At 43.4% G+C, this 27,277-nt stretch overlaps 2 protein-coding genes across 9 annotated transcripts in view; both read right to left on the bottom strand.

Annotated features, from left to right (window-relative positions):
- Positions 1–9,679, bottom strand: part of carnmt1 (carnosine N-methyltransferase 1) — a 49,282-nt gene extending 39,603 nt beyond the window's left edge. For 5 of the 6 annotated variants that reach the window (XR_008723224.1, XR_008723225.1, XM_055633060.1 and 2 more), the window contains exons 1-2: positions 9,509–9,679; positions 2,519–2,723 (exon numbers count right to left, since the gene is read on the bottom strand). Coding sequence is in view for 4 of the 6 variants with exons in the window: in XM_055633060.1 (XP_055489035.1) it covers positions 2,519–2,723; positions 9,509–9,642 (339 nt within the window). In the remaining 2 variants the exon portion in view is untranslated. The remainder of the gene's footprint in view (positions 1–2,518; positions 2,724–9,508) is intronic. The other variant, XM_055633059.1, reaches the window with a different exon arrangement.
- A 4,638-nt stretch (positions 9,680–14,317) lies between these two features.
- The window catches only part of LOC129695767 (nicotinamide riboside kinase 1-like), a 50,265-nt gene continuing 37,305 nt past the window's right edge, over positions 14,318–27,277 (bottom strand). For all 3 annotated transcript variants that reach the window (XR_008723223.1, XR_008723222.1, XM_055633058.1), the window contains one exon: positions 14,318–18,413. Coding sequence is in view for 1 of the 3 variants with exons in the window: in XM_055633058.1 (XP_055489033.1) it covers positions 18,390–18,413 (24 nt within the window). In the remaining 2 variants the exon portion in view is untranslated. The remainder of the gene's footprint in view (positions 18,414–27,277) is intronic.

Genomic DNA, 27,277 nt, shown 5'->3' with positions numbered 1-27,277 from the left:
TTTCATGCACTTCTCAAGCCCTATATACTTGTGTCTGCTTCATTTCAATATCTCTACTTTATCCTACTTCATATATTCATTCAACTTATCTTAAATCCTGACATAACTTCTACTTTAATTGTTAATTCAAGCGCCTCAAGAATCAAAGCAAGAAGAAACGTAAACTGTTTTTGATTTGTGAATTAATGCTGGATTCTTCTTTGAAAGGTAGCATCCTCAAAGCTTCAAATGAGACATTGCTTCTTTACTCCTCACCATTCACAGAAATAATGCAGTACTGCTGGCTACTGCATTAAATTGCAGCCTCAATTATATACTTGATTGCGAATCAATCCATTGTCTTCAAAGTAAAGGCAACAGTTTTGGCAGGTTAAGAGTCCATGAACAAGTCATCTAAATGGTTACTCTGTATACGAGTACCTTCTGTATCCAATTCTTAAATTTCCTATTACTGAAAACATCCATCTCCTCTGCTGTTCCTTAATTTTAGATGCTTCTTTGAATCATTCATCAACCTCCAATATCTTCAGGTTCAAGTTCACGTTCACATTCAGCAGAAGTAATCCCAGGTTTCAAGCCTTTCTTTGTATTTCCTCTTGCCGGATAAGCACCTCATGAAATATGTTCCTTCAATGTCAACAGGTTGGCATTGTAGAGCCCAAACCTGCAAGCGATGCTTGCCCATAGTGATTAGTAAGATTCTTTAATGCACCCCAATTTATTTATGTTATTCTTTTTTTGTAACCACTAGAATATTAATGGCTTTATTGAAGAAATGGTTTTATTAACTCGGGGTGCTGCTGCTAAATGTAAGCATCCCCATGTTCTCCTTTGTCCTTCACTTTACCAAAACGGTCCCATTTATCATGCTAGGTAAAGAAACGGCTATGAATGGTGAAAAATGATGTGACCCTTCTGTACCTAGTGTGATACACTGGTGCTCTACACCCTATTAAAACTTGGTTCATTAAGTCTAGAATTATGTACCGAAAGTCGATAATCCTCAAATACGGTCAATCCAAATTAATTGTCCAACCGGTTTCATGATTTAGCATCAAAGCAATTTAGTGTTTTTTTTTACAATATATCATGCAGGGATCGAAAGGCTGCCTTTGAATTGTCATGCTGGCTTAACTCATCAGAACATTCAAAACTTTAATCTTAATACTATACCATTTATCTACTGAGGATCAATAATCAGTGATTTTATTAGAATCAGTACTGCTTCTGAGATGAGAAACACTGTTTCCATGGCACTGAGTTGAAGCCTGTTATCTAATTTCAGAGTTTGGATATCACAATGCACAATCTTGCATGCTCTATATGAAGCAAAACTGTAAAGGACAGAGATGACCAATTCAATGTTGTACAATTCAACCATCTCAAGTAGAAATACCAAAACAAAACACTGTGTCACAAAGAGCAAATATCTAAATAAAACCAGGAAAGGTTATACTCAGCATGTCAGACAGCATCTGTGGAAAGTTCCAGGCTGATGACCTTTCATTTGCACTTTTATCAGAGAGTTCTGATGACAGGCCATTGATCTGAAACAATAATTTTGTATCTCTCAGGTAGTGTCCTGGAGTGTTGTAGAGCAGAGGGATCAAGAAGCATAGGTACATCGTTCACTGAAAGTGGCATCACTGATAGAGAGGGTGGTCAAGAAGGCTTTTGGTACATTAGCCTTCATCAGTCAATGTATTAAACATAGAAGTTATGTTACAGCTGTATAAGATGTTGATGAGGCCACACATGGAGTACTGTATTCAGTTTCCATCACACTGCTAAAGGTAGGATGACATGAAGCTGGAAAGAATGCAGAAAAGATTTACAAGGATGTTGCCAGGATTTGAGTGGCCGAGCTATAGGGAGACGTTGGGTAAGCTGGGACTTTATCCTTGGAGTGCAGGAGATTGAGGGGTGATCTTATAGAGGTGTATAAAATCATGAGGGCAATGCATAGGACAAATGTACAAAGTATTGTAACCAAGATAGAGGAATTAAAGCAAGAGGACATATGTTTGATGTGAGAGGGACAAGACTTAATACAAATCTGAGGGGCAACTTTTCACTCTGAAGGTGGTGGGTGTTTGGAACAATCTGCCAGAGAAGGTAGTTAAGGCAGATATTATAACAGGATTTCAAAGACAGTTGGCCAAGAATATGGATAGGAAAGGTTCATGAAGATATGGGCTAAAAGGGGGCAGATGGCACTTGCTTAGATGGGGCATCTTGGACGAGTTGGGCCAAAGGGCCTGTTTCCCTGCTGGGTGACTAACTTTTCATAGATGCTACTGAACACCCGAGTACTTCCAGTGTATCCTGTTTTATATTAAGATATTGTGTTTATTTTGCAAGGACAGTTTTGAACACAGTAGCAAAATAATACATCAATTTACTTAGACCTGTATAGAATACTGGATGGTTGAGTAAGTTAAAAACTGTATGCAATTACAGTTGTTTGGAGCCAACGTGGAACTGAGTTTTCAAAAAATAACTTTTATATTTCACTTACCTCCATGTCAATGAATCCATATTCCTTATTTTCAAACATATGATTGCAGTTGTTAATAATTTCTTTTAGAATTTCATAGTTATGTTCGATACATTCTCTTAGTTTTCTCACATGTGGAAGAAAATTAGGAAGCAGCTTCTGATGAGCTGCTGGAAGTGATTGGAATTGCTTTTCGGAACGTGTTACCCTCTCATGAGCGTATATCCTGTAAAGCGAAATTGCATTGAAAGGTACGATGAAACAACTTGATTACATTTTCAGAGGCAAAATTACTGAACTTACAAATAAAAATCATGTAAGTATGTAATTTGCAATAAGATATTCAATATTAATGAAATCTGCATTTATAACACTAATTTTAAAATACAAAATTATAGATACAAAGGCTACATTTTTAAATAATTGGAAGCTTTGAATGCAAATTAAGCATTAACTGCTGTGTAGTACAGAACAGATGTAAGTGAAAGATAAATACCAAACTAATCAGCCATTGGGTGTTGGAACCAAGTATCCTTTCCTAAACTTCTAAAAGCATGGCAGTAAATAAGAAAAAATAATGCTGAAAAATATGAATCTCACATTTTCATCGAAAGATTGACAACAGGCAAATAAGCTAGAAGGCAAAATTCCAAAACAGAGTGATCTGTGGATAAATGCATGTTTTATTGTTTGTTGAAAATGTCAGAAAGTTTGAGAAAGTGGTTACAACAAAGCAAGCAAAGATCCTGATTTCCTAAAAAGAAAGTGTACATGAACAAGGAAGCTATAGCAAATTATATAAACTAAAGCACTGTTTACAGTCTAGGCACTATATTTTAGGTATAAAAGGTATACTAGTTTTGCAGAAGGGCCAGAAAACAGGATCGACTTGACAGGCTGCGTTTGTTTTATTTGGAACAGAAGAGGTCGTGAGATCCTACATAGTCATAAAGTCATAAAGACATACAGCGTGGAAACAGGCCCTTTGCTCAACTTGCCCCCATTGACAAACATGCCCCATCTACACTAGTCCCACCTGCCTGTGTTTGCCCCATATCCCTCCAACCCTGTCCTATCCGTGCACCCATCTAATTGTTTCTTAAATGTCGCAATAGTCCATCTGGCAGCTTGTTCCATACACCCACCCCCCATTGTGTGAAAATGTTACCCGTCAGGTTCACCCCTTCATCTTAAGGTCTTTAAATTCATGAAGGGTAGAACAGAATCGACAGAGAGCCTGTACCCATTGATGGAACAATAAAAAAAGAGTGACTTTGAATAAAGCAAGTTCCAAAAATCCCCCCAAAACTGACATAAAACTGTTTTCCAACAAAGTAAGTCATGGAGCAAAGCATGGAAACAAAGTCATGGAGATAAAGCACCTTGACCTACTGAACTCACGCAATCAACCACCCATTTATACAAATCCTAATTTATTTTATTTTATTTCTCATCAGTATTAACTTCCCTTAGCTTCCAGCACTCCCCAACAAACTAGGGGAAATTTACAATAGCCAATTAACCCACTAAGTTACATGTCTTTACGACATGGGAGAAAACTAGAGCATCCGGAGAAATCCCATGTGGTCATAGGGACAACAAGCAAACTCTACAGCCCAGACCTTCCGTCAGGATCGATTCCATGTCTTTGATGCTGTGAAGCAGTGTACTGTTCCTAGTGTGTTGCACAGTGAGTGGTCAGGATCTATAGTATATTGCCTGAGATAGCAATGGGGATTCAACTGTTACATAAATATCTAAAAGTTAAGAATCTAGTTTAGTTCATATTCTTCCTTTCAGATACTTCTGTAACTGTGTACAGAACTAAAGGGAAAGTGGGACGGGCTATGATTCTGTTTTAGAATAAGCAGAACAATACTATAACAGACAGAAAAATGTCACTGAATCTAGAACAGAAGAACAAACTGTAAAAGTTGATGAGTTTACAGACAAAATTGTGTCAAAGACCCATCATCAAACCATTACTGGTTTTGAAGACTGTTCTCGTTCCACACTGATTAAAATAAAATGATTTAATCATGCTTTTATGTTCGGAAATTTTGGCCTTGGATATCTGTCCATGTCTGTGGCACCTATAGGCATGCGTTATATTCCCATTCACTTTGGATGAATAGAAATTATCTATACAACTATTGACTAAGAGATCAAAAGATTGCAGGTGCTTACTAAATTTGATCAAGTAATAATGTTGATCCCAGTTACTATGGAGTATATAAGGAAAAAATATACTTATACAATTAGATTGTGATTTTTTTTGTTTGGTTTTAACTGACGATAAAACCCTCAACATTGTCAAAATCAATAAAGAAAATGTTGTATAGGAAGGAACTGCAGATGCTGGTTTATACCGATGATAGACACAAAATGCTGCAGTAACTCAGCGGGACAGGCAGCATTTTTGCGTAGAAGGAATGGGTGATGTTTCGGGTCGAGACCTTTCTTCTTCAGACCGAGTCAAAGGGTGACGCTTTGGGTTGACTCTTCTTCAGACTGAGAGTCTCAGTTTGAAGAAGGCTTCCGACACAAAACGTCACCCATTTCTTCTATCCAGATATGCTGCCTGGGTCACCAAGTAGAAAATGTGATTGGTTTTCACTGGTAAAGCTGGGTTGGCAGTACATTTTACATAATCAACCATGCATTTTGTTTTAAGAAGGTATATATATCATCCACAGATTAATACCAATCTCAGGTTTTTGCACACACAGTTAAAAAAGCTAGTCAGTAATGTAATCAGGGTTTGTTTTAACCTCTTTGGAAAACAAAGCACCTTTCACAAATCTCCTTGAGCCTTCTTTGCTCGAAGAGAAACAACTCAAATTTTGTCACTATATTTAACTGTAATCCTTCTTCCTTTGAACCATTCATGTTCCATACTTCAGTATCCCCACCAAAGCCTTAGTGCAATACTAACATTTTACATATGTTTAGCTTAAGACACAGGCAAATCCGAACAGAATGCTTTGCCACATCAATGATGGAAAAAATGTCAATCCATCTGCTCAAAGTTTTCAGATTTTTAATATAAATTCTGCTACCTAACAGGAAACATTATTTGCTATAACTAAATGAAGTCAAAATTCATTGCCCAAAATGTCCACGAAATTATATTTTATCACGGTGACATTTACAATGAACAGACAATTTCAGTTACATTTTCAAGGAGCCAACTTATTTCTGCCTCATGGTATCTATTATTTCTAAAATATTCCTTCTTCTCAGCACATTTTTAAAAACAAAAACAAATGTATCTCTTGCTGAACAAACAGGTGGCACATAAATTTTGATACATAAAATGTTGATACACAAATTGTAAATAGTTAAACAAATCCCAATGCCTGGAATACTGATCAGTTTTCCCATAAGGCTACAATAATAATAACTACAAAGTTGGCTAACCTATAAACATGGAATGGTTCATCAATGGGTAGCTTTACTAATCTAATACATAATTTCAAACACTGTAAAAAAACATTAACGCGATAATGATAATACGTCAGGTTGAAACAAAACAGCATATATGGGTTTGAAAACTGCACATTCAATTAGAAAATTTCCTTTCCTTGAATAAAAAACTCCAGTATATCTAAAATGATATGAAGAAATATATCAAGTAGTTGAAGTTAAACTACCTGCAATTCAGTACCATTGTTTAAATTAGCATGAGAATTATTTAATAGATTTAATAATTATTTAACACTTTAAATACTAAGCCCTCTATTTAACAGTAAATGGCCTAGGACACTTAAGAAAGGGACAGTCTAGGAAATGTCAGTAAAGGTAGACGCGAAATGCTGGAGTAACTCAGCAGGACAGGCAGCATCTCTGAACAAAAGGAACAGGTGGCGTTTTGGGACGAGTCCCTATGTCAGTAAAGCATTGGTGATCTGAGTGCAGCGAGGGGGGTCAATTGATCTGTGCTTTCCTGTCACCTAATATACATCTCCTTATTACCAACTAAATGCATAATGAAAATAAATAAATAACATTTTTGGAAGTGATTAAAATATAAATAAACTGTAAGTGTTACACAAAATATTGATAATATTATGTTTTGGGAGTATTTATAGAACAATTTCATAATCAAGATCTCAAACAAGTATTTCCACTTTCTAAAAATTCCTATTTTCAGTAACAACATATCACTTTCACCAATTACATAACAAGAGCAATATAATTTTTTTGTTAATGTATCCACATAGATTACAGCAGACACTGGACCATACTACTGGACATTATCTAATTGCCAAATGTTAAAATAACAGGAGTAATCTGTATACTTTGTAAAGAAATCAGCACATTTTTCATCCACAGATTGTGATCCATGGTTCAATTTTCCAAGTTATTTTAACTGCTATAGTCCCCACTTTTTTAATTGATTAAAGTCATTTTGGAAATAGGTCACTATTATAGAAAAGTAGGGAGCAGATCCAAGCACTGCAATTTATCAAGTAAACATTTTTTGCCTCACTTCAAGTAGGCTCATTGGTGTATTTGTAATATCTTACATATGGCTTCTTGCAATGTTGTAATGTCATATTATTTAATTAAATCTGTTGTTTTGATTTTAAGGGGTGGATAACTGGAGCACAGCTTTGCAAGGTCTCTTTTCTGCAATACATCAGTTCCCTTTGGAACTTAATTCTGTTTGAACTGTAGCCTAGCACGGCTCTCTTCTCCACCGCACCCCACCTCACACACACACACTTCTCTCTATCACTTAGGTGTTTTTTTGTCCATACATTTTCAAAGTTCTGATAAAAGATCCAGACATACATCACAGTAGATTTACAAACCAAAAGACGACCAACTGGCCATCCCAGATAAACTCACCCTAGAACTTCTTAAATGTAATGAGTGTCTTCCTCAATCACCTATTCAGCCAATATGTACTAAACGTTATCAATTCTTAAGGTGATTTTTATTTTCATATCTACTCAAACTCTTTAGCAATTACTTCAAGTCAATGTTCTCTTATTTCCGAAGCCATGAGAACGGGCTAACAAAAGACTAGACTGCTGGACAGTCAATCTTTCAGTCAAGATCCTTCCTCCAGTCTAGAGAAAGGGACGACCCAAAATGTCAACCAAACATTTCCCTCTATAGATGCTGCCTGACAGCTGTGTTCTCTAACAGTCTGCGCTTGCTCCATGAGAAGGGAAACAAGTTATTTTATTTCTCCGTAATTAAAAACTCACCTATCCAATCATTCCTCTTGGCTGAATGTTTCCATTGTTGGAATGCCTATGTAAATCGCCTCTGATCCTCTCCAATTAACTGACATCCTAACCGCCATGTGATGATTATAATGGTACATCTACTCAAGCTGTAGTCTGTTATCTGCCACTCTCGGATATTCCACAGCACAGAATTCACAAAATTATATTGAATTAGTTGCTTTTCTGCCCTTTTCTAGTCATTTTTACATTTGCCCGTCCTCAGATAGTGCCTGATCTGTTCTAACGTTTTCAAATTCACTGTTCATACTTTTGAGGGAGCACTGTCAATCTGGAACTACCATTCCAGATTTAATCATTCATAAAAATGTATACATTTGAGAATTTTATTTATATGTTAAAAAAAGTGATTTCTATGGAATTTCATTTCAGACATTGTTTAGTTTGCGTATCAGCATCCATAAAAAACAATTATTATTTATATAATGCTCTCCAAATAGCTCTCTCCACATATATATATAACATTTAAGGTCAGATCAGCCTCAAATTAACTAAATGGCAGAACAAAAAACAAACTGTTGGAGGAAGGCTGCAGGTCAGGCAGCACCTGTGGAAGGAAATGGACTGATGACTGAAGAACGTTCCTGACTCAGAACATCATCTATCCATTTCCCTCCGCACATTTTGCCTGACCCGTTTTGTTCATTCAGCAGTTTCTTTTTTTACTTAAGTTTTGAGCATCCTCAGTCTTCTGTGCCTCGAGCTAAATGGCAGAACAAGCTCAAATAGCCCAATCTTACGTTTGTATTAATTGCATCAATATCATCCATTCAAGAAAATAACGATGGTCTATGACAAAATATGTAGGATACAACCCCCCTAATTTTGATTTGGGAACCATTTTAATAAAAGGTAGGTTAAAGGTAAATGAGTACAGTAGGTTTCAATGCTAACAGACTGAAAGCCAATCATTCAGTGCTGTTGTTTAATTCTTACACTGTGTAAGCACCACAAAGGGTAAAATAAAGTAAATCTGAAGCTTGATTTTAAAAAAAGCAAAGAAACAATTGGAAATTATATATTTTATTTTATTAAACATTCATTTATAAAAATATAAATATTCTAAATAACATGCAAAGAGTTCCAAACTGGATCTCCAAGTTCAGACTGAATACTGAAATCACAGCTTTTCTGAAAGGGACGATTAAATATTCTGCTAAATGTTCTGTTAAACCTCCCACATGCAATGAGTGAGTAGATGGACAGTTACTATTAGTTATATAAATTGGCTAAAGTCCAATCCTAAAAGAGTTTGAAGAACAGCAGATGACACGAACCAAGTAAGGCAAAGCCGAAGTCACAGAAAATAAACTTCCAAGGGCATTCCTTCCTTCCACTGATAAATCCTTCGGGGAATATAAGACGGTGTAATGTTCTTCTCTGCCTTCCCATCTCCGCATTGATGTACGCCGCATTTATGTGGTGAGGTAAACCATTGGGGTATCATTATCATTAAACCATTATGTTTAAACCGACTGCCCAGGCGGCCTGTAAAACATTCTGAATGTATTCCAACGAAGCTCGCTCACCCTGAAACTAGGCGGTTATGAACGGCTGTTTTAAAAACATTTAAAAGGCCAGGACAGACCAGAGTTCAGGTTATAAACAATGTCAGAGCAGACCCGGGTTTCGTGTTGCCAATCAGGCCCTGAGAGAGACCGACGCCCAGGCCTGAGCTGAGCTGAGCTGGATCCACCTCCCACCCTCCCACCCTCAGTCAGTCGATTGCCGGTTGTTTTATTCACAGGTTTACCTATAATATTTAAAAGCATTAATGATTTTCCAGAAGTGCTCTTTCTCCAGCCGCTCCTCATCCTCCTCCTCCTGCTTTGTCTCCTCCTTCTCCTCCATGGGGCAGTGGTCGTCTTGTTCTTGTTCATTCTCCATCTTCTCCTCCCCGCCCCCCGCCGCCCCCGCCGGGGCAACGCAACGCAACCGGCTCCCTCGCCTCGCAACCAACCAACCAACCACCCGCACCACAGAGCCACGGCACAAACGCGCCGCACTCCCGGCGCAGCGCCGCCAACGGCCCGGAGGATGCACCGTCCACCCAACCACTCACTCTCTCACATAATCTTTGCTCTCTCACCTTTGCTCTCTCACTCACTCACCCACCCTCTCACTCTCTCACTCACCTCACTCACTCACTCACTCACTCCCTCACTCACTCACTCATTCACTCACTCACTCACTCACTCACTCTCACTCTCACTCATTAATTCACTCAATCATTCACTCACTCCTTATACACCAATTCATCCATTCACTCACTCACTCACTCACCCATCCACTCTTCCACCCACTCACTCTCCATAATCTTCTTCACTCACTCACCCACCCACTCACCCACTCACACATCCACTCACCACTCACTCACTCACTCACCCCACCACTCACCTCTCACTCACTCTTTGCTCACCCACCCATTCACTCACCCACTCACTCACTCTCTCACCCACTCACTCACACCTCACTCACTCACTCACCACCCACTCACTCACTCTCTCTCTTCCACCCACTCACCCACCCACTCACTCACTCACCCACCCACCACTCACTCACTCACTTCCACTCACTCACCCACTCACTCATTCACTCACCCACCCACTCACTCACCCACTCACTCACTCACTCCCGCTGCCAAGGCATCGGCGAGTTTTTGGTGAGACAGCGACGCTCGCCGGCTTGGAGGGAATCTGAGCAACTCCACAGATGACCATAAAACAAGAACGGGAGGATACACCTGCTAAAATGCACCCATTTTGAATCTCAGCTTTTAAGAACAGCCAGCAACGTTTTATTTATTTCACTCAACCCTAACAATTGGTCGTAGAAATAAGGAACTGCAGATACTGGTTTACAAAAATAATGACACAAAGTGCTAGAGTAAACCAGGAGTCAGGCAACATCTCTGCAGAGCGGCCAGTGACGTTTCGGATCAGGACCTATCTTCAGATACTTCAGTCCAAAGATCCTAGAGGAGCTCTAGTATCTTTGCTTCAGTCTGATGAAGGGACCCCACTCGAAACGTCACCTATCCATGTTCTGCAGAGTCGCTGCCTGACCCCCTGAGTTATTCCAACACTTTGTGTCCTAACAATTATTTGCTTGGCCCCATATAAATTGTTCTTTTAATTATTGCTGCACTGAACATTGATTTAAACGTGCTGATAAAAAATTCTAGGTGAGTAAGCAAAGACAATAAGGCATCAATTCCATATAGATATTATATTTGTTGTTTAGAAGGCACTACGGGGTTGCAGAACAATAACCCAGTAAACAGCAGTCAACACAGATATATAAATACTGTCAAAGTAATCTCCTGGATTATATTTATGTGAGAAACATTATTCATTGCAATGAGCCTTGTAGCTTATGAGTTTACAACACGCATCATATGATAAAGTTTGACACAAAATTATTGATTAAGACCAAGGGTTTTGGCATTTAGCGCAAAAAAAATCAGATGAAAATAACAGCACCTGCTTGTGGATTCATGTTGGGTGACTGCCTCAGGTCATAAGGTCGGCCTGATAGGAGCAGAATTGGGTCATTCAGCCCATCAAGTCTACTCCGCCATTCAATTATGGCTGATCTATCTCTCCCTTTCTCCCAATTCTCCTGCCTTCTCCCCATAACCCCTGACACCAATTGGTGGAAGCATCAATTACATCAAGTTCATGATTATTGTCATATGCACAACTTCAGAGGTACAGGTCATTATCCAGTTCAGTTAAATTCCCAGGTACAAAAGTAGCAGGTGTAGTGAAGTTCGAGGAGGCAGTCCAGAAATTACACAATAAGATGTTCCCCCTGTTATATACAAACTTTAAATTTTGCTCTCTAGATCCTTTGTTTTTGTTAAATTCTAGATTATTAATTTAATGGCCTGGATTAACAAACCAGAGATGTCAACATTAAATAGTTAATAATCCAGAATAACATTTTTTTAAAGTGATTTTTGCAATATGCATTTGATTGACAAGTGTACTTCAGGGAAGTGTACTTCAATTGACCATACTTACAGCAACATAGTTGACCACTGAAATTGATTAGCAAGCAAGCTTTTCAGTTGTATCCTAACTATTGTGCTAAAACAGTGGTGGGATAAACCATATGGAACACCTGACACCAGCTGATGCACCAAATCTGGGAATAGCCCTGTCAACCTTACAAGGATGTTGCCAGAACTCGAGGGCCTGAGTTCTTGCCTAGTCTGGTGGCACTGCAGAAGCCTGGAATGGTTCCTTTTTGTGTTAGTGTCGACTATGCAGCAACACCGACCCCCAAAATAGTCCATGATCATCTAACTGACAAGCTTAATGTGTGTAATTGAGGGCCGGGTGCGTTGGTGTCACATTATATGGTTGAGTTACACCGCCTTGCGGAACATTGAGTATGCGACTTATGGCAACAGCGAGGCTTATTGCATTTTCCATGCCAGAACTGCATCGAGAACATTTTCTCTGTTCACGGCTCAACTGCGTTTGGCAGGAGAAAACATCCACTTGAACATCGACACCAGGGATGCCGTAACTCTGATGAGCTAGTCTCCGTGGAAAAAGCGTTCAAAAGGAAACACACCCACCCTCTGGGACATTGCAGTCATCCAGCCGACCCCATAGCAGAAGGGTCCATGTCGCGGGACTGGAAGTACCCTGAGCTAATTCTGTTATCACCATCATCTATTGAGACAAGTGATGGCTTCCACTGATTGTTGCCGGAAGCTTGTGTCCTTTTCAGGACGGACGATGACAGCGAAAAGAAGAAGTCATCCAGCCTACATTGACAGGTAACTTTGGGGAATTTAAAAAGAATGCATGATACACTTATCACACAACAACCAAACCGCGCAGCTCAAGCTCCTGGTGGCGAAAAGGGCGGGGCTGAATCTACTTGGTCGCAAACGGCTGATAGTTTTGAAGCTCAACTGGCAGGACGCATACTAACTGAGTGATAATGATCATGTGCAAAATGTCATCACTAAGTACGCGGATCAGTTCAAACCGGAACTCAGTACTCCCAAGGGCGTTGAGGTTGAACTTGACATCGACTGGGACGCATTGTGAAATTTCATGAAAGCTTCCAAAAGCTTTTCCAGTGTTGATTGTTCCTAGAGATTGTTTGATTGCCTACTAGGTGGCATTCCCGAGCCCATTCAGTACTGTCGTGTTCATTGTCAAGTCTGACGGTAGCATAAAAATGTGCTGGGATTAAAGGATGACAGTGAACACCTTAGCTCCTTCTGACACATACTCGATTCTGCGAATAGATGAGTTAGTCACAAAGCTAGTGAATGGGAAGCAATTCACCACACTTGACCTGTGACACGCTTACCACCAGTTGGTTTTGTTGCCCAAATCTCGCAAACTTGTCATGATCAATGCCCACCGTGAGTTGAAGGCATTCCTTGGCATGCTGAATTCCCACAACAAATTCCTTCCTGACCTTGCCAACACCCTTGAGCCATTTCATCAATTACTATGCAAGGGTAAATGAACAGCAAGCAGCATTCAAATGAGCAAAGGGGATGCTAAAATCGAACAGCATTCTGTCATACAGCGTGGAAACAGGCCCTTTGGCCCAACATGTCCACTCCAACCAACATGCCTCATCTTCACTAGTCCCACCTGCCCATGCTTGGCCCATAAACCTCTAAACCTATATTATCCATCTAGCTGTCCAAGTGTCTCTTAAATGTTATGATTGTACCTGCCTCAACTACCTCCTATGGCAGCTTGTTCTGTATACTCACCACCCTTTGTGTAAAATAAGTTACCACTTCGGTTCCTATTCAATCTTTCCCCTCTCATCTTAAACCTGTCCTCTTGTTCTCAATTCACCTACTCTGGATAAAAGACTGTTTATTAACCCAATCTATTCCGCTCATCAACTTGTACACCTCGATAAGATAACCCCTCATCCTCCTGCGCCTCAATGAATAAAGTCCTAGCCTGCTCAACCTCCCCCAATAATGGATGAAGGTTTTTGACACATTGGCCTTCATCGGTCAGAGTATTGAGTATAGAAGTTGGGACAGTTATGGTGCAGTTATATAAGAAGTTGGTGAGGCCACATTTAAAGTTGTGGGTACCATGTTATAGGAAATATGTTGTCAAGCTGGAAAGGATGCAGAGAAAAGTTACGAGAATATTGCCAGGACTCAAGGGCCTGATCTATAGAGGGAGGTTGAGCAGGCTACAACTCTATTCCTTAGAGCGCAGGAGGATGAGGGGTGATCTTATATAGATGCACAAAATCATGAGAGGAATAGATCAGGTAAACACAGATTCTCATGCCCAGAGTAGGGGAATTGAGAACCAGAGGACATAGGTTTAAGGTGAGTGGAGAAAGATTTAATAGGAACCCGAGTGATAATTTTATTTTAGATAAAGAGTGGTGGGTGTACGGAATGAGGTGCCGGAGGAGGTGGTTGAGGCAAGTACTATTGCAGCATTCAAGAAACATTTAGACAGGTACATGGATAGGATAGGCTTAGAGGGATATGGGCCAAGGTAGACAGTTTCCAAATTCTCCTGAACATAAAGCACATAGGTGTTAGTTTAGTTTAGTTAGTTTAATGTCACGTGTACAGTGAAATGTTTTTGTTGCATGCTAACAAGTCAGCGGAAAGGCAATACATGATTACAATCGAGCCATTCACAGTGTACAAATACATGATAACGTTTAGTGCAAGATAAAGCAAGTAAACTCCGATCAAAGATAGTCCGAGGGTCTCCAATGAGGTGGATAGTAGTTCAGGACTGTACTCTAGTTTTGCTAGGAGGATTCAGTTGGCTGATAACAGCTAGGATGAAATAGTCCCAGAATCTGGAGGTGTGCATTTTCACACTTCTATACCTATACCCGAAGGGTGAGGTGAATGGCCAAGGTGCGACTTGTTCTTGATTATGCTGCTGGCCTTGCCAAGGCAACGTGAGGTATAAATGGAGCAAATGGAAGGGAGGTTGGTTTGTGTGAGTGTCTGGGCTGCGTCCATAATATTCTGCAATTTCTTGCGGTCTTGGATGGAGCTGTTCCCAAACCAAGCTGTGATGCATCCTGATAAAATGATCTTTACGGCGAATCTGTATAAGTTGGTGAGAGTTGTTGGGAACATGCCGAACATACTCAGCGTTCTAAGGAAGTAGAGGCGTTGGTGTGCTTTTTTGGCTGTTGCTTCAGTATGGGTGGTCCAGGAGAAGTTGTTGGTGATATTTACTCCTAGGAATTTAAGTTTTCTAGAAGTTTTTTACTTCGGCACCGTCAATGCAAACTGGTGTATGTGTACTACTTCGCTTCCTGAAGTCAATCACTATCTCCTTTGTCTTGCTGACATTGAAAGGGTGTTGTCTTGACATCAGGACACAAGGTTCTCAATCTCCTTCCAGTACTCCGTCTCATCATTATTTGATATCCTGCCCACAATGGTGGTGACATCAACAAATTTGTAAACTGAGTTAGATTTGTACTTGGGAGGAGCAGCCGTGGGTGTACAAGGCGTAAACAAGGGAACTGAGAACGCATCCTTGCGGAGCACCAGTGTTAAGGATTATCGTAGAGGATGATTTGTCCCCTATCTTCACTGATTGGGGTCCGTTGGTCAGGAAGTCGAGGATCCACTTGCAGAGAAGAATTCTGACCAAGTCCCGTGAATTTGGTGATAAGCTTGGATGATATAATGGTATTAAAGGCATAGGTGTATTCTCTGAATAGGAGTGTGACGGAGGTAGACAGAAATGCTGGAGAAACTCAGCAGGTGAGGCAGCATCATTGGAGCGAAGGAATAGACGACGTTTCGGGTCGAGACCCTTCTTCAGACTGATGTAGGGGTGGGCGCGGGAAAAAGAAAGGAAGAAGCGAAGACAGTAGGCTGTGGGAGAGCTGGGAAAGGGAGGGAAAGGAGAAAGCAAGGACTACCTGAAATTGGAGAAGTCAATGTTCATACCCTGGGGCGAAATATGAGATGCTGCTCCTCTAATTAGCGGTGGGACTCACTCTGACCATGGAGGAGGCCCAGGACCGAAAGGTCAGATTCGGAATGGGAGGGGGAGTTGAAGTGCTGAGCCACCGGGAGATCAGGTTGGTTATTGCGAACTGAGCGGAGGTGTTGAGCGAAGCGATCGCCAAGCCTGGTCTCACCGATGTAGAGCAGTTGATACCTGGAAAAGCGGATGCAATAGATGAGGTTGGAGGAGGTGCAGGTGAACCTCTGCCTCACCTGGAAAGACTGCTTGGGTCCTTGGATGGAGTCAAGAGGGAAGGTAAAGCGACAAGTTTAGCATTTCCTGCGGATGCAACGGAAAGTATCTGGGGAGGGAGTGGTTTGGGTGGGGAAGGACGAATTAACCAGGGAATTATGGAGGGAACTGTCTCTGCGGAAAGCCAAAAGGACAGGAGATGGGAAGATGTGTCTAGTGGTGGGATCCCGTAGGAGGTGGCCAAAATGTCGGAGGATTATCTGTTGTATGTGACGGCTGGTAGGGTGGAAGGTGAGGACAAGGGGGACTCTGTCCTTGTTACGAGTGGGGGGATGGGGAGTGAGAGCGGAGCTACGGGATATAGAGACCCTGGTGAGAGCCTGATCTATAGTCGAAGAGAGGAATCCCCATTCCCTAAAGAATTAGGACATCTCTGATGTCCTCGTTTGGAACACATCATGGGTGCACATGCGGCGTAGACGGAAGAATTGGGAGTAGGGGATAGAGTCACAGGAAGCAGGGTGGGAAGAAGTGTAGTCCAGATAGCCATGGCAGTCGGAGGGTTTGTAGTAGATGTCGGTCAGTACTCTGTTACCTGCGATGGAGATGGTGAGGTCTAGAAATGGTAGGGAGATGTCGGAAATTGTCCAGGTGAATTTGAGTGCTGGATGGAAGTTAGTGGTGAAATGGATGAAGTCAGTCAGTTCTGCATGGGTGCAGGAGGTAGCACCAATGCAGTCGTCAATGTAGCTGAGGTAGCGTTTGGGGATAGGGCCACGGTACGCCTCGAACAAGGATTGTTCAACGTACTCTACAAAGAAGCAGGCATAGCTGGGGCCCATGCATGTGCCCATAGCTCTGCCTTGGATTTGAAGGAAATGGGAGGAGTAAATGGAAAAGTTGTTGAGGGTAAGGACCAGCTCAGCTTGGCGGAGGAGAATATTAGTAGATGGGGATTGGTTGGTTCTGTGGTCGAGGAAAAAACGGAGGGCTTTAAGACCCTCCTGGTGGGGGATAGAGGTGTAGAGTGACTGGACATCCATGGTGAAGATGAGGGAGTGGGGGCCTGGAAAACTGAAGTCATGGAGGAGACGAAGAGCATGTGAGGTGTCTTGGACATAGGTAGGGAGGGATTTGACTGGGGGGGATAGGATGGTCAAGGTATTTGGAAATAAGTTTGGTGGCACAAGAACAAGCAGAAACAATGGGTCTGCCAGGACAGTCAGGTTTGTGGATTTTGGAGAGAAGATAAAATCGGGCCGTGCGGGGCTAGGGAACGATGAGGTTTGAGGCTTGGCAGGGCAGGGAGCCGGAAGCGATGAAGCCAGTGATGGTGCTTGAGATAATGGCCTAGTGCTCGGCTGTGGAGGTGTCTCTCTTTTCCAGGTGTTCCAGCAATTAGTGTAGGCTAGAGCGCTGGCATCGTCCATGGACCTGTTGTGGCGGTAGGCGAACTGCAGTGGGTCAAGGTCGCTTGGTAGACTGGATTTAATGCGTTCCATAACTAGCTTCTCAAAACATTTCATGACAGTGGATGTCAAGGCAACTGGACTGTAGTCGTTTAGGTATTAAGTCTTGCTTTTATTAAGCACCAGCATTATGGTGGGTCTTCTTGAAGCAAGTGGGTACCTCAGAACAGAGGAGGGAGCGATTAAAGATGTTTGTTAATACTCCCGCTAGCTGGTCCGCTCAGCTACTAAGGACACGGCCAGGAACTCCATCTGGGCCTGTTGCTTAACCAGGGCAAGTTGCTTGTTGACATAACCTTTGCAATAGTAACCCAGGGAAGAGGCGCATTTGAGTCTAAAGGGCTGGGTGTCACCCTGTTGACCTTCTGCTCAAAGTGAGCATAAAAAGCATTAAATTCATCAGGTTGGGTCGCATTAACACCAATTATGTTGCTTGACCTTGCTTTGCAACCAGTTATCTTATTCGAACCATGCCATATTCTCCGTGTGTCTGAGTGATAAAACTGGGAATCAAGTTTGTTCCGGTATTGCCTTTTGGAATCCTTCAATTCTTTGCGGAGATCATAGTGGGCCTTCGTGTTATTTAACTGGTAAACCTACCTGAAATTCTGAGGTAAAGACTGAAGGAGGAAACATCACATTATAATCCAGACCATTACATCATAATCATAATTTGTTGGGCATTGAATGCACAGCTTGATAAAATATAATTTGGTAGATGAAGGTTAAAAGAAATAATAAAGATAGGGAATTGTCATGATTCATACTGGCACAATAATAAAATAAAGCATTATTTGAAAGATGTTAAGGTAGAAATCAAACTTTTGGGGATAGGCAGTCTCTGTAGGAAAGTTTGTCAATGATTAGATTGCTTCCAAGCTTTGGTTATGTGCATTCCAATGCGTCTCTAGATTTTCTTCAGGTAAAGAAGCTCGATGCTGTAAGCCTTTGTTCGCTGGAATTATTAGCAGCAATAGTCAGCAGATGTCTGAAAGAGACAACCATTACATACAATTATTCATATTCTATTATCAATAGCAAGTTTGATGTAACATTTACAGAACAGCAAGTTTCTATTGTATTTCTTCTTGAATAGTAAGGGTGAGGGTGTCAGGGGTTATGGGGAGAAAGCAGGAGAATGGGTTTGAGAGGGAAAGCTAGTTAAGCCATAATTGAATGGCAGAGTATTCTTGATGTGCTGAAAGGGCCTAATTTTGCTCCTAGTACTTATGAATCTATTACATCAAATGGAATGCATATAAAGACAAGCTGGTTGTTAATTTATATTTTTGATCAGTGCAATGAGATGCTTTATTAATATAAAAAAACAAAATATTGTTTATTGACAAAATTGGTGGGAATATTCACATGAAAGGTTGTCTGCCTGTCTGTCTGTCTATCTAACTATCTTTATTTTACTAAAACTCTCATCTTGACCACTTCCTGTCTGCGTTGTAATTAAATTTGTGCAAAAACGATCCCGCATAGCACAACAATTTTTCCACCACCTTACTCACCATTCTCCCCTGCTGCAAGGCAAATTTGTTTTGTTCCGATTGGTGAAATAGTACAAAAGCTATGAAGGTTTTGAAGGTTCCCCCTCCCCCACAAACCCCCTCCCCCCACCCTCCCTCCCCCACATCCCCCCTCCCCCACAACCCCCCCTCCCCATACACACACCCCTCCCCCACCCCCCGTGTGACTGGGACCCAATGGGTCCCCCATTGTCTAGTATCATTTTAACAATACCATACCATAACATACTATGTGATATTTTTTAAACCGCATAGTCCTTCCCAAGTCCAGTTGGTAGAAAAGAAAGTCACATTTTAAAAAGAAAACAGAAGATTGACAATGGCATATCCATTTATTTTTTGATTTAGGGAAGCACGGATAACTGTGCAAAAATGTCTGCCCTGGTTCTTTCAAAGAATGATCTAATTAGTGCAAATGCCTAAAACAAAATATCAAGTATTTATGTCATTAATTTCCTTTAAAGGTTTCTGTTGAATTTTCTTTCATCACCTAAGTACTGTATGCAAAAAAAATCTAATTACAGTTTTGTTCCTCATCCAATTTACATCTATTTACACCTATTGAACATAGTTTCCTATTTAATCCACCAAAAACCATCACGGTTTATATTCCCCTAACTTGCTGTTCTCCAAGATCTAAATCACTCCACATCCTACACAAGACGTATCCCCAGTTTGCTCTCCAAGGTCTTGATCTCTTAAAGTGTGGCAGTCAGAAATGAACACAATACCAGTCGGTAAAAGGATCCCGACCCGAAATGTCAACCATCGCTTTTCTCCACAGATGTTGCCTGACCAGCTGAGCTACTCCAGAAGAATAACATAGCAAACATTAGCGGGAAGCCAGAGGATTGGGAAACTTTAAGAGCAACAGAAGATAATTAAAAAGGTAATACGGGATGAAATGATGAGATACGAAGGTTAGCTAGCCAAGAATATAAAGGAGGATAGTAAAAGCTTCTTTAGGTTTGTGAAGAGGAAAAAATTTGTTAAGATCAAAGTTGGACCTTTGAAGACTGAAACAGGTGAGTTTATTATGGGGAACAAGGAAATGGCAGACGAATTGAACAGGTACTTTGGATCCATCTTCACTAAGGGAGACACAAACAATCTCACTGATGTACTCGTCGCCAGAGGATCTGGGGTGATGGAGGAACCGAAGGAAATTCACATTAGGCAAGAAATGGTATTGGGTGGACTGATGGGGCTGTAGGCTGATAAATCCTCAGGGCCTGATGGTCTGCATCCCAGGGTACTTAAGGAAGTGGCTCTAGAAATTGTGGACACATTGGTAATAATTTTCCAAAGTTCTATAGATTCAGGATATTTTCCTGTGGATTGGAGGGTAGCTAATGTTATCCCACTTTTTGTTTTGAATTTATTTTATTAGAAGCAATTGTACAAGAATAAAGCAATTGACATGAAAGTTATACAATTTTCGTACAGCTTCATTTTTACATTAATTAAATTTAATTAATCAAAAAAAGAGAAAAAAAGGAAAGAATGAAGAAAATGCAAAAGGGAGAGAGAAGAAATGACCCCCTAAACTACCAAAGCAGTGCGAGAAGAGAAAAGAGAAATGAGAAAAAAGATGGAGATATGCCCCACTGTCCTTCTCCTCCCCCCCCCCCCCCCCCCCCCGCTCACGCTCACCCATCCCTAGCATCGTTTCTAAAATTGTGTTCAACCATGCTGTTGTTGAAGGAATTCAGTGAAAGGAAACCATGTTTTGAAGAATTGGTCTGCTTTTTCAGCCAATACAAGCCTAATGTTTTCTAAATATAGTGTCTCAGACATGTCAGTAATCCACATCTTCACTGTGGGAACTGTTGTCTTTTTCCAGAATTGAAGTATGAGTTTTATTCGCAGTTATAAGGCCGTAGTCAAGGAAGCGTCTTTGAAATATCGTTAACTTAGAACAGGCCTCTGAAATACGTAAAGTTATTAGTTTTGTATCTGATTCCAGTTTAATTTTAAGTGTTTTAGAGAAGATATCGAATATTCCCATCCAGAAGTTTTGTATATTTATACAGGATGCAAAGAAATGGGTTAAGGTCGCTTCTTGGAGGTGGCATTTATCACAGATAGGGGAGACAGTTGGGAATATCTTATTCAATTCTTTGAATAGTATACCCACTTTTTAAGAAAGGCGGGAGGGAGAAAACAGGGAATTATAGACCAGTTAGCCTGACATCGGTGGTGGGGATGATGCTGGAGTCAATTATAAAAGATGAAATAGCAGCACATTTGGATTGCAGTAACAGGGTCGGTCCAAGTCCGCAAGGATTTACGAAGGGTAAATCATGCTTGCCTAATCTTCTGGAATTTTTTGAGGATGTAACTGGGAAAATGGACAAGGGAGAGCCAGTGGGTGTAGTGTACCTGGACCTTCAGAAAGCATTTGATAAGGACCCACATAGGAGATTAGTGGGCAAAATTAGAGCACATGATATTGGGGGTAGGGTACAGACATGGATAGAAAATTGTTTGGCAGACAGGAAACGAAGAGTAGAGATTAACGGGTCCTTTTCAGAATGGCAGGCAGTGACTAGTGCGGTACAGCAAGCTCGGTGCTGGGACCGTAGCTATTTACAATATACATTTATGATTCAGATGAAAGGATTAAAAGTAACACAGGAAGGCAAATTATTATCTGAATGGTGTCAAGTTGGGAAAAGGGGAAGTACAACGAGATCTGGGGGTCCTTGTTCATCCGTCACTGAAAGTAAACATGCAGGTACAGCAGGTAGTGAAGAAAGCTTGTTGGCCTTCATAACAAGTGGAGTTGAGTGTAGGAGCAAAGAGGTCCTTCTGCAGTTCTACATGGCCCAAGTGAGACCACACCTGGAGTATTGTGTGCAGTGTTGGTCTCCAAATTTGAGGAAGAACATTCTTGTTATGAGGGAGTGCAACGTAGGTTCACAAGGTTAATTCCCGGGAAGGCGGGACTGTCATATGTTGATAGAATGAAGCTGCTGGACTTGTAAACACTGGAATTTAGAAGGATGAAAGGGTATCTTATTGAGACATATAAGATTATTAAGGGTTTGGACACGCGAGAGGCAGGAAACATGTTACCGATGTTGGGGGAGTCCAGAACCAGTGGCCACAGTTTAATAATAAGGGGTATGCCATTTAGAACAGAGATGAGGAAAAACATTTTCACAGAGGGTTGTGAATCCGTGGAATTCTCTGCCTCAGAAGGCAGTGGAGGCCAATTCTCTAGATACTTTCAAGAGAAAGATAGAGCTCTTAAAGATAGCGGAGTCAGGGGATATGGGGAGAAGGCAGGATCGGGTACTGATTGTGGATGATCAGCCATGATCACAGTGAATGGCGGTGCTGGCTCGAAGGGCCGAATGGCCTACTCCTGCACCTATTGTCTATTGTGTCTATCTTTGGGATAAACCAGCACCTGCAGTTCCTTTCTATACACTGCAAAAAAACTAATAACATGCACACGTTCAACGTTATTACATTTTTCCTTTTGTTTCAACCTAGGGACCCCATGCGTCTTGGTGACAGTCATAACAACGTTGCTGTTCTCTCTTTTGCTGCATCCTCTTTCAAATGGTACAATTTTGCTTGTATTGTCTCTCCTCGTTCCCGTATTAAATTGTATGCATTTGCTTGCTCACTTGGAAATTATTATTTTCTCATTATTTGCCATATTTTTGAGTTTTATGTTACTTGCAAATGTTCACATTGTGTTCTGCACACCAAGTATAAAAATAAATTCAAAAGGTAATGGTATCCTATTTCCATTCCATGTATACTTCCCTCTAGTGGGTAAAATAAATCTTCACAACCATTCTACTTTCCACTTAGCTATTTTTGCGTCTAGATTACAACTGTTCCATTGTTGCCATGGGATTTAACATTGAAAACATCTATTTGGTACCATAGTCACACAGCATGGAAACAGGCCCTTCGGCCCAACTTGCCCACATCAGTCAACATGCCCCTGTTGCACTTGTCCCACATCCTCGTAAATCTTTTCTACCCTTTCCAGCTTGACAACATCTTTCCTATAACATGGTGCCCAGAATTAAACATAATACTCTAAATGCGGCCTCACCAACCTCCTATATAACTGCAACATGACCTCCCAACTTTTATACTCAATACTCTGACTGATGAAGGCCAGTGTGCCAAAAGCCTTTTTGACCACCCTACCTACCTGTGACGCCACCTTCAAGGAACTATGTACTTGCAAACCTGTACTCCTTGGTCCCTCTGCACAATAATATTTCCCAGAGCCCTTCCATTCGCTGTGTATGTCCTGCCTATGTTAGACTTCCCAAAAAGCCTCACATTTCTCTGTATTAAATTCCATCTACCATTCCTCAGCCCAACCGATCAAGATCCTGCTGCAATTTTTCACAACCATCTTCACTATCTGCAATACCACCAACTTTTGTACGATCTGCAAACTTCCCATTGATTCATATTGTACAGCACAGAAATAGGGCCTTTGGACCGTCACGTCCATGCCAACCTTTGTGCCAATCCACACTGATCGTATATGCCAAAAATAGGTGCATATCCTTCCATGACGTCCTATCAGGTGTGTAAACGGGCACCAGAGACAGTGGTGTTCAAGAAGGAACTGCAGATGCTGGAAGATCGAAGGTACACAAAAATGCTGGAGAAACTCAGCGGGTGCAGCAGCATCTATGGAGCGAAGGAAATAGGCGACGTTTCAGGCCGAAACCTTCAGACTGATGGGGAGTGGGGGGGAGAAGGAAGGAAAGAGGGAGGAGGAGGAGCCCGAGGGCGGGGGGATGGGAGGAGACAGCTCGAGGGTTAAGGAAGGGGAGGAGACAGCAAGGGCTAGCAAAACTGGGAGAATTCAACGTTCATGCCATCCGGACGCAAGCAACCCAGGCGGAATATGAGGTGCTGTTCCTCCAATTTCCGGTGTTGCTCACTCTGGCAATGGAGGAGACCCAGGACAGAGAGGTCGGATTGGGAATGGGAGGGGGAGTTGAAGTGCTGAGCCACCGGGAGTTCAGGTAGGTTATTGCGGACTGAGCGGAGGTGTTCGGCGAAACGATCGCCCAACCTACGCTTAGTCTCCCCGATGTAAATCAGCTGACATCTAGAGCAGCGGATGCAGTAGATGAGGTTGGAGGAGATACAGGTGAACCTTTGTCGCACCTGGAACGACTGCTTGGGTCCTTGAATGGAGTCGAGGGGGGAGGTGAAGAGACAGGTGTTGCATTTCTTGCGCTTGCAACGGAAAGTGCCCGGGGAGGGGGTGGTACGGGAGGGAAGGGAAGAATTGACAAAGGAGTTGCAGAGGGAGCGGTCTTTGCGGGAGGCAGACATGGGGGGAGATGGGAAGATGTGGCGAGTGGTGGGGTCATGTTGGAGGTGGCGGAAATGGCGGAGGATTATTTGTTGTATTTGCCGGCTGGTGGGGTGAAAGGTGAGGACTAGGAGGACTCTGCCCTTGTTGCGAGTGAGGGGATGGGGAGAGAGAGCAGTGTTGCGGGGTATGGATGAGACCCTGGTGCGAGCCTCATCTATGGTGGCAGAGGACATGAAGAACGAGGACATTTCCGATGCCCTGGTGTGGAATGTCTCATCCTGGGAACAGATGCGGCGTAGGCGGAGGAATTGGGTGTAGGGGATGGAGTCTTTACAGGGGGCAGGGTGGGAAGACGTGTAGTCCAGATAGCCATGTGAGTCAGTTGGTTTGTAGTGTATGTCGGTCAGAAGTCTGTCCCCTGTGATGGAGATGGTGAGGTTAAGGAATGGTAGGGAAGTGTCGGAAATGGTCCAGGTGTATTGGAGTGCCGGATGGAAGTTGGTGGTGAAGTGGATGAAGTCAGTCAGTTCTGTGTGGGTGCAGGTGGCCCCAAAGCAGTCGTCAATGTAACGGAGGTAGAGGTCGGGGATGGGGCCCTGGTACGTATTGAACAAGGATTGTTCAACGTACCCGACAAAGAGGCAGGCATACCTGGGGCCCATGCGTGTGCCCATAGCTACGCCTTGTGTTTGGAGGAAATGGGGGGAGTCAAACGTAAAGTTGTTGAGGGTGAGGACCAACTCCGCTAGGTGGAGGAGGGTGTCAGTGGCTGGGTATAGGTTGCTCCTCTGGTCGAAGAAGAACCGGAGGGCTTTGAGGCCGTCCTGGTGGGGGATGGAGGTGTAGAGTGACTGGACATCCATGGTGAAGATGAGGGGGTGAGGGCCTAGAGAGTGGAATGCGCGGAGGCGGCGGAGAGTGTCTGAGGTGTCTAGAACATAGGTGGGAAGGGATTTGACCAAGGGGGATAGTATGGAGTCGAGGTATGTGGAGATGAATTCGGTGGGGCACGAACAAGCAGAGACAATGGGTCTGCCGGGAGAGCCGGGTTTGTGGATTTTGGGGAGAAGGTAAAAACGGGCCGTGCGGGGCTGGGGAACGATGAGGTTGGAAGCTTGGTCGGGCAGGGCGTGGGAAGTGATGGTGATGGTGCTAGATATGGTGGCCTGGTGCTCGTCAGTGGGGTCATGGTCCAACTGTAAGTAGGAGGAGGTGTCCGAGAGTTGGCGTGTGGCCTCAACTTTGTAGAGATCGACGCGCCAGACTACCACGGCACCTCCCTTGTCGGCTGGTTTGATAACCCAATCTGCGTTTTTGCGGAGTGATTCAATGGCAGTGTGTTCAGGGGGGGAGAGATTGGAGTGAGACAGGGGAGTGGAGAAGTTGAGGCGGTAGACTTCGCGGCGGCAGTTCTGGATAAAGAGTTCCAGAGCCGGGACTTTACGAGAGGGATTCCACGAGGAGGGGGTGCGTTGGAGACGGGAAAAAGGGTCATAATTGGGGGGCGAGGACTCCTTCCCATGGAAGTGCGCTGTGAGGCGGAGGTGACGGTAGAAGCGCTCCAAGTCATGGTGGGCGCGGAACTCATTGAGATGGGGACGGAGGGGGACAAAGGTAAGACCTCTGCTGAGGACAGACCGTTCGGTGTGGGAGAGGGGAAGGTCGGGGGGATGGTGAACACCCGGCAGGGATGGGAGTTGGGGTCAGAGGAAGGCAGGCGGGTGGACTGGGGACGGGGCGATGTGAGGGGTGGTGGGTGGTCAGGGGGTGGGGGGGTGAGAGGGCTGTGGTGTGGGTTGGGAAGAGTGGGGGTGACATAGTTGGAGGGGGATGGGGGAGAGTTAGTGGAACAGCCACTGAGGTTAGCAAGGCTGGGCAGACGGGCACTAGGACCCAGTGGAGTTAAGCCCAGGAGAGTGGGAGTGAGCAGCGTGGAGGCTCCAGGCCCAGTGCAGAGTCCAGGCTCCAGGTAAGGCGACGGCTGTGGGTTGCTGGAGGGGGGTGGAGTGGCGCGGGTCAATGGACCCGGTGGTCGGAGTCCAGTGGCGCGGGTCATCGGACCTGATGGTCGGAGTCCCGTGGCAGATTAGTCGGGGTCCGCGGGCGATGCGTGGGAGGTCCCGGTGGGTGGATAGTCTGCGGGGCGGCGAGATGAGTCGGGTGCGTTGCGGCAGCCATGTTGGGGGAGCCCCGGTCCGGCGGCGATGTTGGGCAGGTCGGGTCCGGCGGCGGTGTCCGGTAGGTCGGGTCCGGCGGCGGTGTCCGGTAGGTCGGGTCCGGCAGGTTGGGTCCGGCGGCGATGCCGGGTAGGTCGGTTCCGGCGGCGATGTTGGGTAGGTCGGGTCCGGCGGCGATGTTAGGCCACCAGAGACAGTGTATGATTTAAACACATCTTTAATCATCTTTAATGAAACTTAACAGCGTTAAGGACGAAGGGTTGTCAGTACATCCTAGCTGCTCAAACTGGCAGTGCCGTAAACGAGTGTTAGTATAAGTGTTATAGTGGGGTGGAGTCAGTGATGCTGGCTTATGTGTGATTGGTTCATACGCATCAAAAATCTACATCCTTCCCCCTAAAGATTAAGTGTGGAAAGGGCACCCATACCATGGAGTTAAACATACTCGCCATATCTGTCTGGTGGTCTACTAACACAGCCCGAGCGCGTGCAGACCCAACCCTCCCCTCCCTCTCCTGAAAGATGAGACGGAGAGCCTGGAGGCGAGAATGGCGCGGGAGAGGCTTGTGGTGACCGAAAGGGGAAACATGCGGTAGGTGAAGCCCCGTGGTTAGTGGCGACCGAGGGACGAGGAGGGGTGTAAGGCATGCGGGGACGGGTAGGAGACATCGCAGAATGCCGCTGGAACTGGAGCTGTGGAGCATAGGGACCAGCAGGCGGTGGTCGGGGCTCCCTCACAGCAAGCAGTTGTTGTCGACTTCTCCAGTAAACCACTCCCTCACAGTCCAGCAGGTAAGATCGTGGCTCGTCAGTCGGGCTGACAACA

The sequence above is a fragment of the Leucoraja erinacea genome, chromosome 3 (assembly GCF_028641065.1).
Source record: "Leucoraja erinacea ecotype New England chromosome 3, Leri_hhj_1, whole genome shotgun sequence".
Classification (NCBI taxonomy): domain Eukaryota; kingdom Metazoa; phylum Chordata; class Chondrichthyes; order Rajiformes; family Rajidae; genus Leucoraja; species Leucoraja erinaceus.
The sequence above is the reverse complement of the archived record's forward strand: the minus strand, read 5'-3'. Positions and strand labels throughout refer to the sequence as shown.